The sequence below is a fragment of the Diceros bicornis genome, chromosome 6 (genome assembly GCF_020826845.1).
Source record: "Diceros bicornis minor isolate mBicDic1 chromosome 6, mDicBic1.mat.cur, whole genome shotgun sequence".
Taxonomy (NCBI): domain Eukaryota; kingdom Metazoa; phylum Chordata; class Mammalia; order Perissodactyla; family Rhinocerotidae; genus Diceros; species Diceros bicornis.
Window position 1 is genome coordinate 25,336,262 of NC_080745.1, and position 12,128 is coordinate 25,348,389.

At 46.3% G+C, this 12,128-nt stretch overlaps 1 protein-coding gene across 1 annotated transcript in view; it reads right to left on the minus strand.

Moving 5' to 3' along the window:
• Positions 1–200: 200 nt before the first annotated feature.
• The window catches only part of CAPN9 (calpain 9), a 54,866-nt gene continuing 42,938 nt past the window's right edge, over positions 201–12,128 (minus strand). Inside the window, exons 14-20 of the mRNA XM_058543058.1 lie at positions 11,697–11,754; positions 10,088–10,152; positions 9,319–9,387; positions 8,882–8,960; positions 6,779–6,895; positions 4,201–4,259; positions 201–1,219 (exon numbers count right to left, since the gene is read on the minus strand). Coding sequence (XP_058399041.1) covers positions 1,193–1,219; positions 4,201–4,259; positions 6,779–6,895; positions 8,882–8,960; positions 9,319–9,387; positions 10,088–10,152; positions 11,697–11,754 — 474 coding nt within the window. The 3' untranslated portion in view covers positions 201–1,192. The remainder of the gene's footprint in view (positions 1,220–4,200; positions 4,260–6,778; positions 6,896–8,881; positions 8,961–9,318; positions 9,388–10,087; positions 10,153–11,696; positions 11,755–12,128) is intronic.

The window sequence follows — 12,128 nt, forward strand, 5'->3', positions numbered from 1 at the left end:
TATTTCACTTTGCATAATACCCTCAATGTCCATCCATGTTGTCACAAATGTCTGGATTTCATCATTTCTTATGGCTGAGTAGTATTCCATTGTGTATATATACACCACATCTTCTTTATCCATTCGTCCCTTGATGGGCACTTATGTTGCTTCCAAGTCTTGCCTATTGTGAATAACGCTGCAATGAACTCAGGGGTGCATGTATCTTTACGCACTGGTGTTTTCAAGTTCTTTGGATAAATACCCAGCAGTGGAATATGAAGCTCCATTTCTAATTCTATCTTCATCTCAACTATTCCCTCCACTTCCCTCCCTGCATGTCCCTCCATTCCACCTCATCTGTCACAAGTATATTAATAAGAAAATGAAATCTAGCATTTATTGAGCCAATATCTTATCATGTTATTTTCCACGATTCCAGTTCAGTGGAGTTTTCCTGTCTAGTGTCAAAGGAGCTAGAGAAAGACTTCTCCACTCTGTAATTCCTCATCATGGTAGAGATGAATGAGATCAAGTCTGACCTGAATCTGGACTCCCCGAGAAGAAATAATATTGTATTTGGCTTTTCTGACCCAAAAACTTTGGACACAAAGAATATCTGGACTGGACAGAGACTGTCTTAGTTACCAGCTCTTGGAGGAGGAGGTAGAGATTTTCACATTGTACCAGTCTTACCAGTAAGCATCCAGAATTCCCTGATGTTTGCCCCAATAAGGAAACATATTTATGATGCAGAAACTGCTTAATTATGACCTCATACCTTTCCCTTCTCATCTCAGGCTACATACACATTTATAAAAACATTGCTCTGTAGGATATGTTTGAGTACAATGATTAAGGCTACAGTGAAGCCAGGGCTGTGCACTAGAACTTTGAATAATTAGTAATGGGATGAGGTAGGAAGAGTAGAGGGAGGAATGGCTCGAGATGCCTGATCCTGGATGTAAGGCACAGGTGGTGGCATTAGCCATGTTAGGGCAGTGATTTTATAAAGAAGTAGCATAAAATCAAAGAGCATAGCTGAGTCCATTTCATTCTTCCAAGATCAGGAGCGTGTATGGTGGGGAGAGGGTTGGACAACAGAAAGGGAGAGAGCCCTGGGCATGACGGCTCTACACCAGGAGACATTATGAAGTTCATGGTCAAAAAGTCAAGACTCAGTTGGACAGGCCACATCCCTGCCAGGGAAGCCTCAAATGTTCATTGTCAAGACGATGAACTGAAAATAAAAAGAAAGAAAGAGAGAGAGGACTTGTTATCTCTCCACTTCCCTACCAGCCTCAGGAACGGCCCCAGTTTGCTTATGTCACAGGAGCTCCTCCATCTGATCGTTTTGCCTGCAAACATGGACTTCTGCCTTGACATGAAACATTAAAAAAAAATTAATTAATTCTCAGCACTTCATGTTTTCCAGAGGTCCTGAGCACCTTCTGAGTGAGCTCAGGTCAAGGGCAGATGGTGTGTGTGTGTGTGTGTGCGCGTGTATGAGAGAGAGAGAAATGTGCTTTCTCCCTGTCTAAGCAGACAGTCTCCCTGAGGCACCCTGGGCAGGGCAGTGTAAAGGGCCTTTTCCTCTTTGGTGAGGGGTCTCTTCAGTTTGAAGAGAGAGGTGATCTTCTATCATGGAGGGACTGCAGGAAAGGGAAGCAGGCTCTATGTCTGGGGCTCTTTACAAGTGAACTGGTGAGGAAGTAGCATGAAGTTCCTCCTTACTTCCTCTATCCTGAGTTCATCCTGCTTCTTCCTCCCCATCAGCTTTCTTATCACAACATGGTGACTTGGCGGAACATGATTATGTGGGATGGTTTTTGCTCTCCTCTGTGCCCTCCTTCCTGGACATGGTAGGTGCCAAGGCCAGGATTATGGGAGGTGGCTGGCTGGAGGAAGATAAACATGCTTTTTTGGCAAAGTAACTGCAGGTGAGGCCAATTCAGGGAGAGACAGGCTCTGTTTCCTGGGGCATTCAAAACAGTGGCCCTTGAACTTGGCTGCACACTGGACCCAGCAGGGGAATTTTTAAAATACCAATGCTTGGGTCCTACACCCAAAGATTTAGATTTAGTTGGTCTGGGGTATGGCCAGGCCATTGGAGTTTTAAAATCTCCCCAAGTGATGCTAATGTGCAGCCAGAGTTGAGGATGGCAGGTTTAGAGGGAGAGGGAGAAGGAAAGGACTCAGAGATTTTTCCTATTGTCTTAGAGAGGGATAACTATGGGTTGGGGGCAAGAGCTCACACCAAATGACTTGGGTCGGTTGAGGTGAGAGGGGATGGGATAAAGAGCTCATTCCAGCCCTTAAACCCATGGACACTTGGTTTGGAAGTGATACCTTGAACCTGAAGCAATGGAATGTTTCCTCCATGTTTCTGGTATTTTGGGGACTTTGACTGGCTAAGAGGCTATTGAATACCAAACTTGCCCACTCTCCCCCTGTACTATGGACAAGTGGCGACTGTCACACTTTCTTAGTGCTTATTAGTGGCAAAACCTTGAAGTAAATGAGGGGGTCTAGGAGTCCCTCTTATTTTCATAAGGGACTAGTTTGAGTATGCACATCTTTCTTTGGAATCCTGGGGTGTTTTATACAGTTATCAATCAGAGGAATTATATTTATTGAATGTGTTGTACACGCTAAAGATGAAAGAAAATACTAGAAAAGAAAAATGTCCAGTTTCTGTTCTCAGTGAAATTATAATGTATCCAGGGATCTGAGGTAAGCACATGAGAAAATCAGTGACAAGTCAACATAATAAATTGCCAAATTATATGATATTATTATAATCCAAACTTTTGGTGTAAGATTAAGGCCTAGATCTCTTTCTGCAAATGGGGAAACTGAGGCACAGAGCAGGTTGATTGATTAAAATCAGAGCACAGGAAGAGGAAGAGTTCCATCTGCTGTCTAATACACACTGTCATCTCTCTTTAACTTGGAATAGTCAATAAAATAGTACCCAAATCCAAAGTCGCTACTGACCGTGGAAAAGAGCCCATGTGTGTGGTGTGAGTATGGAAATGGGTGGGCAGAGAAAGAGCTCAGAGATGGGGAAGGAGACACAGGCTGCCCGGCTTTGCGACTATTAGGTCCAAAGGAAAGCACAGCTAAACAGAAAGACATAGGGAAAGAAAGGAAAAAATGGGAAACAAAAACCGTTGAAGGAAAGCATCCCAGAGTTTCCCCTCTGCCTTCGGGCAGGAGAATGTCTAAGCAGCATTCTCAAACTTTAATGCGTTTAGGAATCACTGGGGATCCCGTTAAAACGAGATCTGATTCAGCAGGTCTGGGGTGGGGCCTGACTCTGCGTTTGTTTTTTGTTTTACTTTATTTATTTATTTTATCGAGATATAATTGACATATAACATCGTGTAAGTTTAAGTGTAAGATGTAAGTTAAGCGTTGATTTGCTACGTATTTTGCAATAGGATTACCACTGTGGCCTTAGCTGACACCTTCCTCATGTCACATAATTATAATTTTTTTTTTGTGGTGAGAATTAAGATCTAGTCTCTTAGCAACTTTGAAGTTTATGACACAGTATTGTTGCCGACCATCACTACGTGGCACTCTGCATTTCTAACAAGCTCCCGTACGTGGTGCCCGTGCCGCTCCCAGACCACACTCTGGGAAGTGGGGAGAGGGCTATCCACACCTGGGCTGCCTCTTCCAAGCCTCTGAAACTCTGGTCCACGCTCTCGCCTCCATCATTTTTTGCTGTGATAAGCCCCTGTAACTGGTAAAAGTTGTGTACTTCTCAGGGTTTGTGAGGTGTGTGCGTGTGTGCATACACACACCCTTCAAGAACTATGAGACCCACAGGACAACATGAACAAGGGGAGTTAACAAATTGGAAGCTAGAAGGCAGGCAGGCCGAGGGGCCCATGGGGCATAAGGAAGAGAAGAACAAGAAGGCAGGGTTTGCTTGCTCACTCTGTTCCAGGTGATTAATCTCTCTGTGCCTCAGTTTCCACCTCTGCAAAACGGGGATACTATTAATCCTTAGCTCAGAGGACTGTAGTAATGATTACATTGACTGCTAAATGAATAGTACCTCAAAAACACTAGCAATTTTATTGTTGTCATTACCCCCACGGCTAAATGTTAACCTTCACACACAATCATGCATTCAGCAAACGTTTATGGAGCGTGGGCTCTGCCTAGCTCTGGCAGGGTCCCTGAGCGGAAAGTGTGGCTTGGTCCTACCTCGTTTATGTTGAGATGAATGAACTCCTTGTTCTTGGTGCTGAGGGCCTGGAACACCCCTAATAGGAGAGACACGAGGAAAGCATCACTGTGGGGACAGTCCTTCACCAGGCTTAATTATCTCCCCACCACTGTGGGGCCTTCTGCAGAGGAGCTGCTCCATCTGGTGGTAGCAAGGATCTTCTAGAGTGGCAGGCCAGACTCAGGGCCACTGAATGGGGATTTCTCTTACCTGGTGGAAGCCTCTTGAATCCCTGTGATGGCAGAACCCAGTGGCCTTAGCATTGGATGGCATGTGCTGTCATCTACAATATGCCAGTTGGCCAGCCAGCTCCTGGATCCAAAACATCTCCCCTAACTTAACTTTTGGGGTCTCCAGAGCCCTTGCAATCCATGGACCTTCTCCCCAGAAAAAAAGCACATGTATATAAAGTTTTGCATGAGTCTTGAAAGCTGTTCAATCTCTGAGTCCCTTATAAGAAGGTAAGCACTGTAGGGGCTCCCACATGTGGGAAGAGCCAGGGTAGGAGAGAGAGCCAGTCTGAGCTGGATGCCACGTCTACTGCACCGAATAACCTGAGACAGTTACTTTCCTCTCTGGGCCTCAGTCTCCCCATCTTAGTCGAAGAGATGGAGCTGATCAACCCTCCTTCACCTGAGACTCATCCAGGGAGCTTTAAAAATATAATGAAAAGGGGGAAGGGATCATCACAGAACAAAACAGACAGAACCCAACAGCCAAACACAGTGGATGCATCCTGACACAAGCAGGCAAATGTGCAAGATGGTCTGGGCAGTTTCAGCATGGACTGGCTCTCAGACGACGTGAGGACTTACTGAGAATTTTGTTAGTGTGCAAATGGCATGACAATTATGCTAAAAACAAGTCTATCTCTTTGAGATATTTACAGATAAAAGGACTGAATTTCTGAGATCCATTATTAAGTAACTCAGAAAAAAATGTGTTAGGGGAACAAATGAAAACGATCAGCAAGATGATAATTGTTGAGGCTGGGTATGAGGCCCTGGAACCACTTGGGGAATGTTCATAAATACTGATGGTGTGTGCCACCCCCTAGATTCTAATTTAATTGGTCTACTGTGCAGCCTGGTCATCAAAATTTTTTTAAGCTCTCCCAGGGATTGCAATGTGTGGCAACGTTTGAGAAGCACTGGTGGAGGACACAAGGGGACTGATTATTATTCTTTATACTTAAGTACATGATTAAAAATTTCTACAAAAAAATGTTAAAATAATCCTGGGGTAAAGCCCCAGCCTTGGTATTTTTAAATGTTTCCCCAGAGTAGATGATGTTAAGACAAAAGTGCCTTTTCCCTGCCACTCCTCAATTATAAGAACAAGCTGAGAACCCCCTGATGGAAAGGATTGGGCCTGAGGGGGGTTAGAAAGGAAAAGGGCAATGAGAGAAGAGAAGCTATCATATCTCATTATTTCTAGGTCAGTCTGACCACCCTGTAAGAAATAAGTGACCACCTCTCAGGAGGATCTTTCTAAAGTGCTCCTCTCACTAGCTCCTGGTAACCCCCCTAGAGAAAGTCCAGTCTCCTGGCTTGACGTACAAGGCCTTCAGGACCTGCTTACCTCTCTGAAATCAACATTATCAGTCACCATGTACGCCCTGCTTGTCCCCTAAGTACAGCTCTCCTGGCACTTACAGTCTAGTGGAGACAGGCTTCAAACAACTAACTACAGACATGTATTCTAAGCCTCGCAAAAGAAGCAGAAGGAGCTCTAGCACCATGGAACTGAGGAGCACAGACGCTGTCTTGGTTTAGCAAGTGCTTTGAAGTCACCTATCAAACATACTTTAGAAAATGCCAAGCAAGACTGGCTCCATAATTTGTGGGGCCCAGTGCAAAATAGAAAGATGGGGCCCCTTGTTCAGAAATTATTAAAATTCAAAGTGGTGACCCTGGAATGTTAAATCAAACATGGGCGTCGTTGGCAGTGTGGGCCTCATGCGCCTGCACAGATGGCACCCCCATGGCAGCTGCCCTGGTGCTGAGTTACAGGCCCCTGGATGCGCTTCTTTCAGCTTCAACTTTGTGACCACCTTGTGAGGGGCGGGGTCGATATGACAATAACCTGCACACTCTAAAGACCACCTACATAATATCTTTCTCTTCTTGGGCTAACAAATCTTGTTTGAAATAGCTGGGTCAGTGCCAAGTCCTTCAAAACACAAAGGCAGGGGGTAGAGAGAGGGAAGGGGACAGAGGGATGGGGGTTGGGTGGGGTGAGGGAGACTCTTCTGATCCTATGTGCTATGATGGGATTTGATCTGAAATCGACCTTTCCTCAGATATGAGGCAGGAACCCCACCCCCACCCCATCATCCTCCCGCAAAGACACTGTGGATTCATATATTGACTATTATATGACTATTATAATGAATGCACTGCAGAGAAGACACACATTCTCTCCCCTCAGCTAACCACCATCTGACGATGGCTCTCTGTGGCCGGTCCTTGATGTAATTTTTGGCAGGTTGTTTCTCACATGTGCCTGGAAGGTGACTGAGGGGAGGTGGACTCTCCCCAATGCAAGGACACTTACGGCTCGCGTTCTCCAGCCGGACCACGCAGTTGAGGAAGTCATCAAAGCCCAGTTGGAGCTCCTCGTCCGCGTACCTGAGGACGATCAGCTGCAGGAGGTGACTGCTCAGCTGGAAGCCTGTGAGAAGAGTGAGGAGACACCGTCCTGCCACAGCCTGGCCGAGCCCCACGGGGTGCATCGGGGAGCACTCTGCCAGCAGAGGGGCGAACTAAGGAAAGGGAGCCAGAGTTCCTCTTGTAAAGCGCAGCTTCCCAGACCCAGCGGGGGCTGCTGTCCTCAGTGTGAATGTGGGGTGACAGTGTGTGTCTATGTTGAGGCGATGCTGGTGAACTCATAGGTGTACCTTCTGAGTTTAATGAGTTTGGGGTCTTGGTTTCGATGCCCACATCACCCACCGTGTCTTGCTCACTTTTCAGGAAGCCTCGCGTGGGGGAACCTAATGCCGGACGGTGGCTGAGTCCCACTCCCGCACCAGCCTCCCCTCTCGGTCTGAACTCACTTCCAGCTTCTGCTGGGACTAGGAGGATTCCAGCCATGACACCTGCAACAGGTGGATGTTTCTCAAGGGCATTTTAACCCAAAGGTGTTGAAGGCTCTAGAAATCATGTGTGTCAGAAGGGCTGCTGCTGCCCACACTGAATGAGGCGGTGCAGAGGCTAATTCAAGCACATCCATGATGGAGTGAGAACGCCAGGCGGGAGCCGGGGACTGGATTTGAGCCTGGGTGCTTTTCGGGCCAGGGGCAGTATGCTTCACTTTTCTGGGCTTGGTTTCCTCAGTGGCTGAATGAGGGGTTTAGACAAGGGAAAGTTCCTTTTAGAGCCAATAATTAATGCTTTGATTTCTAACCAGCATCATTAGGATGACTTTATCCCTCTTTCATTTCAGCCTACATGCTCACTTCCCAGGAAATGTTCAAAATATTGCTTAGAAGTCCACATGGGGTCTTCCTGCCTCCTCAGTCCAAATTCCAGACAGAGGAGGAGGCCAGTCAGATGCAGAGCACAGTTTCTGGAGCCAGCACAGTGGTGCTGGCTGCTGGTGATGCCCAGAATCCTGACATCTGCTCTGGATGGGGCTGGAGGAGCAGGGGGAGCAATCCCTCCCCCTCCTCAAGTCAGGATAGGAATGACTTGGTCACACCTCTCCTCTCTGAAGGGCTCCCTTAGTCCCCTGCTCTGTCCTCCTGCCCTAGAAACAGAGTCACCAGCCCCTAAGAAAATCAGGACCTTCTCTGTGGTACTCTCCACACGTATGACTAATCTTGTTTTCTTCACCCTCACATAGGTTCCAGGCTGGTCCTGATTTTGTACATTCTGTTCCTGTATCAGACCATGAAGCTGTCAGTGTTTCCAGATATTTGGTTTACCCAGCAGGGAACCAGATTACAAGCTTTGGCAGGGCCCAGAGGGCATATCTATGAAGCATGCTTTCTGGAAATGCTGCGCAGCTTGGCGGGGCGCTGTGGGCTGCAGTGAATGTTGACATCAAAGCTGTATGCAAAGGACAGCTGTGCCCCAGAGACTCAGGCTGCCACAGCAGTGATGGCCGGAGGGTTAGGAACGCCACCTAGAACCCATCCTTTGTGCAGGGAGTCAGTTATAAACTATGACCAAATCATCCAGTTTGGATTCAGCCTGCAGGGACATAGGTGGCAGAGGATACATGAGCTCTGTGAGCTCCTCCCTGACCCGAAACCATGGGATTGAGCATGCCCTATGCCCTGCCTTGTCCGTGATAGTCACCAGCTGAAAGCAGGAATTAGAGGTTTGGAAGTACTGTGGCTTGCACCAAAAGGTCACATGGACTCTGTTTGGCCAGAAAACTTGATCAGAGGCTGAGAGGCCTTTGGGGGTCAGGCAAAGTTCATCCTCAGTGGGTGCATTTTAAAGATTCCTGCCAGTATTGCACAGGGTTTAAAACATGGGCCCTCAAGTGAGCGAGCAAGTCCTGATTCTGAGGCCTGGCTCTGTCACTAAAAGTGCCATGACCTTAAGAAACATCAACTCAGGTCAGAGACCAGCCACCTCCTAGGGCTGTGCCCACCCACAGATGGTACCTGGCAGCAGTCAGCCTGCACCTGACACCCAGGCTTCTCTTTACCTGCGGCTCTCAGGGCAGTCCGCAGCTCGTAGGAGGACATGGTGCCAGATTTGTCAGCGTCAAACTGAAGGAAAAGGTTCTAAGGGGAGGAGAGCAGAGGCATTGAGAACGAGAAAGCACCAGAGGGCACCATCGATAGAAGTAACTGGGGGATGGCCAGCGTAGGAGAGATTCCTCACAAGGGCCCCAAGAGCCAATGGCTGGGTCAGGCCCTCCAGAAGGAGTTGGTCCCTTTTGTTTTCCTTTTCATTTGGGCAGAAGCACTGCGGTATTTCCCTAAGTCTCAGAATAAAGTATTGGGCTTCTATCATGATTTCTTCCTTTCCGCCCTTTTCGAATAAAATCCTCTAGCCTGCAGCACCTTGGCCTTTTAAAATCCCCTTCTGCTCTAAGCTTCTAGAATCCCCCAGAGGCCATGCACTGGCCAGGTTACATACTGTCCACTTCTTCAGTTTGTCCCAGAACACTTTGAATTCACTGAACTCCAGCTTCCCGTTGCCACTGGTCTGTGCCGAGCGTGTTAAGGAAGGAAGATGTGAGCGGCTTTTCAACCCAAGGCTCCTCGAGGGACTTCAGGCCTGGGACTTTGGTGGGGGGTGGTAATGGGCTAGCATTGGTGACATGGGTAACACAGATTCAGGGCTCTGAGGGAAGTGCTTTAATTATGAAACCATGAATTTCTGAAGAGGGAACATGGAAGAGGTCAGATGGAGATGGCACCAGAAGTTTTGTTGTTTTTTTTTTTTGCTGAGGAAGATTCGCCCTGAGCTAACATCTGTTGCCAATCTTCCTCTTTTTGCATGTGAGCCACCACCACAGCATGGCCACTGACAGATGAGTAGTGTAGCTTGGCACCCAGGAACTGAACCTGGGCCGCTGAAGCAGAGCACACTGAAATTAACCACTAGGCCACCGGGGCTGGCCCCCACCAGAAGTTTTGAAACAGCACACTCAAAAAAGCTCTTCATTCCCTTGGACAGGACCCCAAAGTGACAACAAGATCCCCACATCCCTTCAATAACATTGCCCCCACTGGACAGTCTGTGCCTTGATTCCTTTCCACCTCTAGCACCAGGAGTCTCCCAGGCTTTGGTTATCCTCTGTGAAGAAGACTATCCTATTGGTTAAGGATGCCACATTCTAGGAAGGTCTGCACTATAGAAAAACACTGAACATCTGTTTCTGCCTCTGTATTTGGAAGGATACATCCATTAGAGAAATGATGTTTTTACAGGAAATCAGGCTGAGTTTCTTGAATTTGATGTCCTTTTCTGAAAGCACACAGGAGAGCAGAATTCAGTCAACCCCTGAGAAGATAAACCTATTCTTGTCTGCTGAAAGTCTAACAATGTGGTTAGATCTGGGGCTGGTGAGGGTGAAGACGTGGTCACTCCTAGGATGCTGGTGAGAGTAGAAACTGACATGACCTTTTGGGAAGAAAATTTGCAAAATATGAAAAAAGCCTTAAAAATGGGAATATCCTTCCACCCATTTATTCTAGTTTTAAGAATCCCAAGCAAAGAATTACAAATTAAGATTTTTATCACTGGGTTATTTATAATGGCAAAAATTTAGAAATGATATAAATGACCGATGGAAAGGTATGGGCAATAAGTTAGGTGATGTCTATATGATGGAATATTACACAATACCTCAGAATCATGTTTTTGAAGCATATTTAATGACCTGGGGAAATGCTTATAAAAACTGAGTTTAAAAGGCATGATTTAAAATTATTGGAGAAATTTGAACACTCATACATGACTAGTGGAGATGTAAAAGAATCACTTTGGAAAATAGTTGGGCAATTCCTTATAACATTAAATATAGAGTTACCATGTAACCCAGCAATTCTCTTAGCTATATACCCATGAGAAATGAAAACACATGTCCACACAAAAAACTTGTACATGAATGTTCATAGCAGCATATTCGTAATAGCTAAAAAGTGGCAGCAACCCAAATGTCCATCAGTGGATAAATGGATAAACAAAACCTGGTGTAGTCATACAATGGAATGTTATCCGGCTGTAAAAAGGAATGCAGAAGTCCCAGCACATGCTACAACACGGATGGACATGGAAAACATTATGCTAAGTGAAAGAAGCCAGTCACAAAGGACCACATATTATATGACTCCTTTTATATGAAAAGTCCAAAATAGGCAAATCTATTGAAACAAGAAGTAGAGTGATAGCCAGGGGCTGGGGGAAGTGGGCAGTGACTGCTACTGGGTATAGGGGTTCTTTGTGGAGTGATGGAATGTTCTAAAATTGGTTGTGGTGATGGTTGTACAACTCTGTGAACATACTAAAAACCACTGAATTGTATACTTTAAATGGGTGAATTGTATAGTAGGCGAACTGTATCTCAAAGCTGTTATATTAAAAAATAAAATTGTATCTATAATTTAAAACCACTTATGTGTGCGTACATACACACACGCATAGACACATAGAGACACACACAGACTACACATACACATATACAAACACGAAGACACACACACGTAGGATAACAGCGGTTATTTATGGGTGGTAAGATTATTGATGATTTTCATCTTTGTCATTAGGCTTTTCTGCATTTTTTGGAATTTTCTATCGTAAACCCCCCTCATTTTTGTAATCAAGAAATAAGCAATGAAAGCTGTTTTTAAAGTGTACCAAAAGTCAGCCCTGGAAAGCAGGTCTGTGGCTCTGAGGAGCAGGGAGCCTGAGGGAGCTGGAGGGGACCCAGGCAGCATGCCATCACATGTCACAAGTCCCCTCCATAGGAGCCCTGGGGTCCCCGCTGGATGGTGGGTCTGAGCACTTACTCTTTTGCAGCACAGCATTTAAAACATATTCAAGTTTCTCTGCTGTCACCTCCATGTCCTGTGAAAGTGGAGACAGTTGCTTTTTATGGCCTTTAGCACCTTCTTTGTTAGAGTTTCTCTCAGTTCTGAGCTTGATTTGGCTCAAATGATAGACCAGGCCCTCAGGACCTGCTGCAGATCCATGTGCCCATCTCCTCAGTGGCTGCAGCCCGCTTATTTCCCGTCCCAGAAAGGACGAGAAAACTGGGCAAAGCACGCTTCCCGACCCCTGAGCTGAAGCTCCCCAGACGGTGTGTATGTTAGAGGACTTTTGGGTCTGAGTCTCCACGCCTCTGCAAAGCAGCATCACCTGGAGAGCTTTAAAAAATGCCTACACCGAGGCTTACCCCAGGGACCATTTCAATCCGAATACCGGGGAGTGTGGCTCATTGA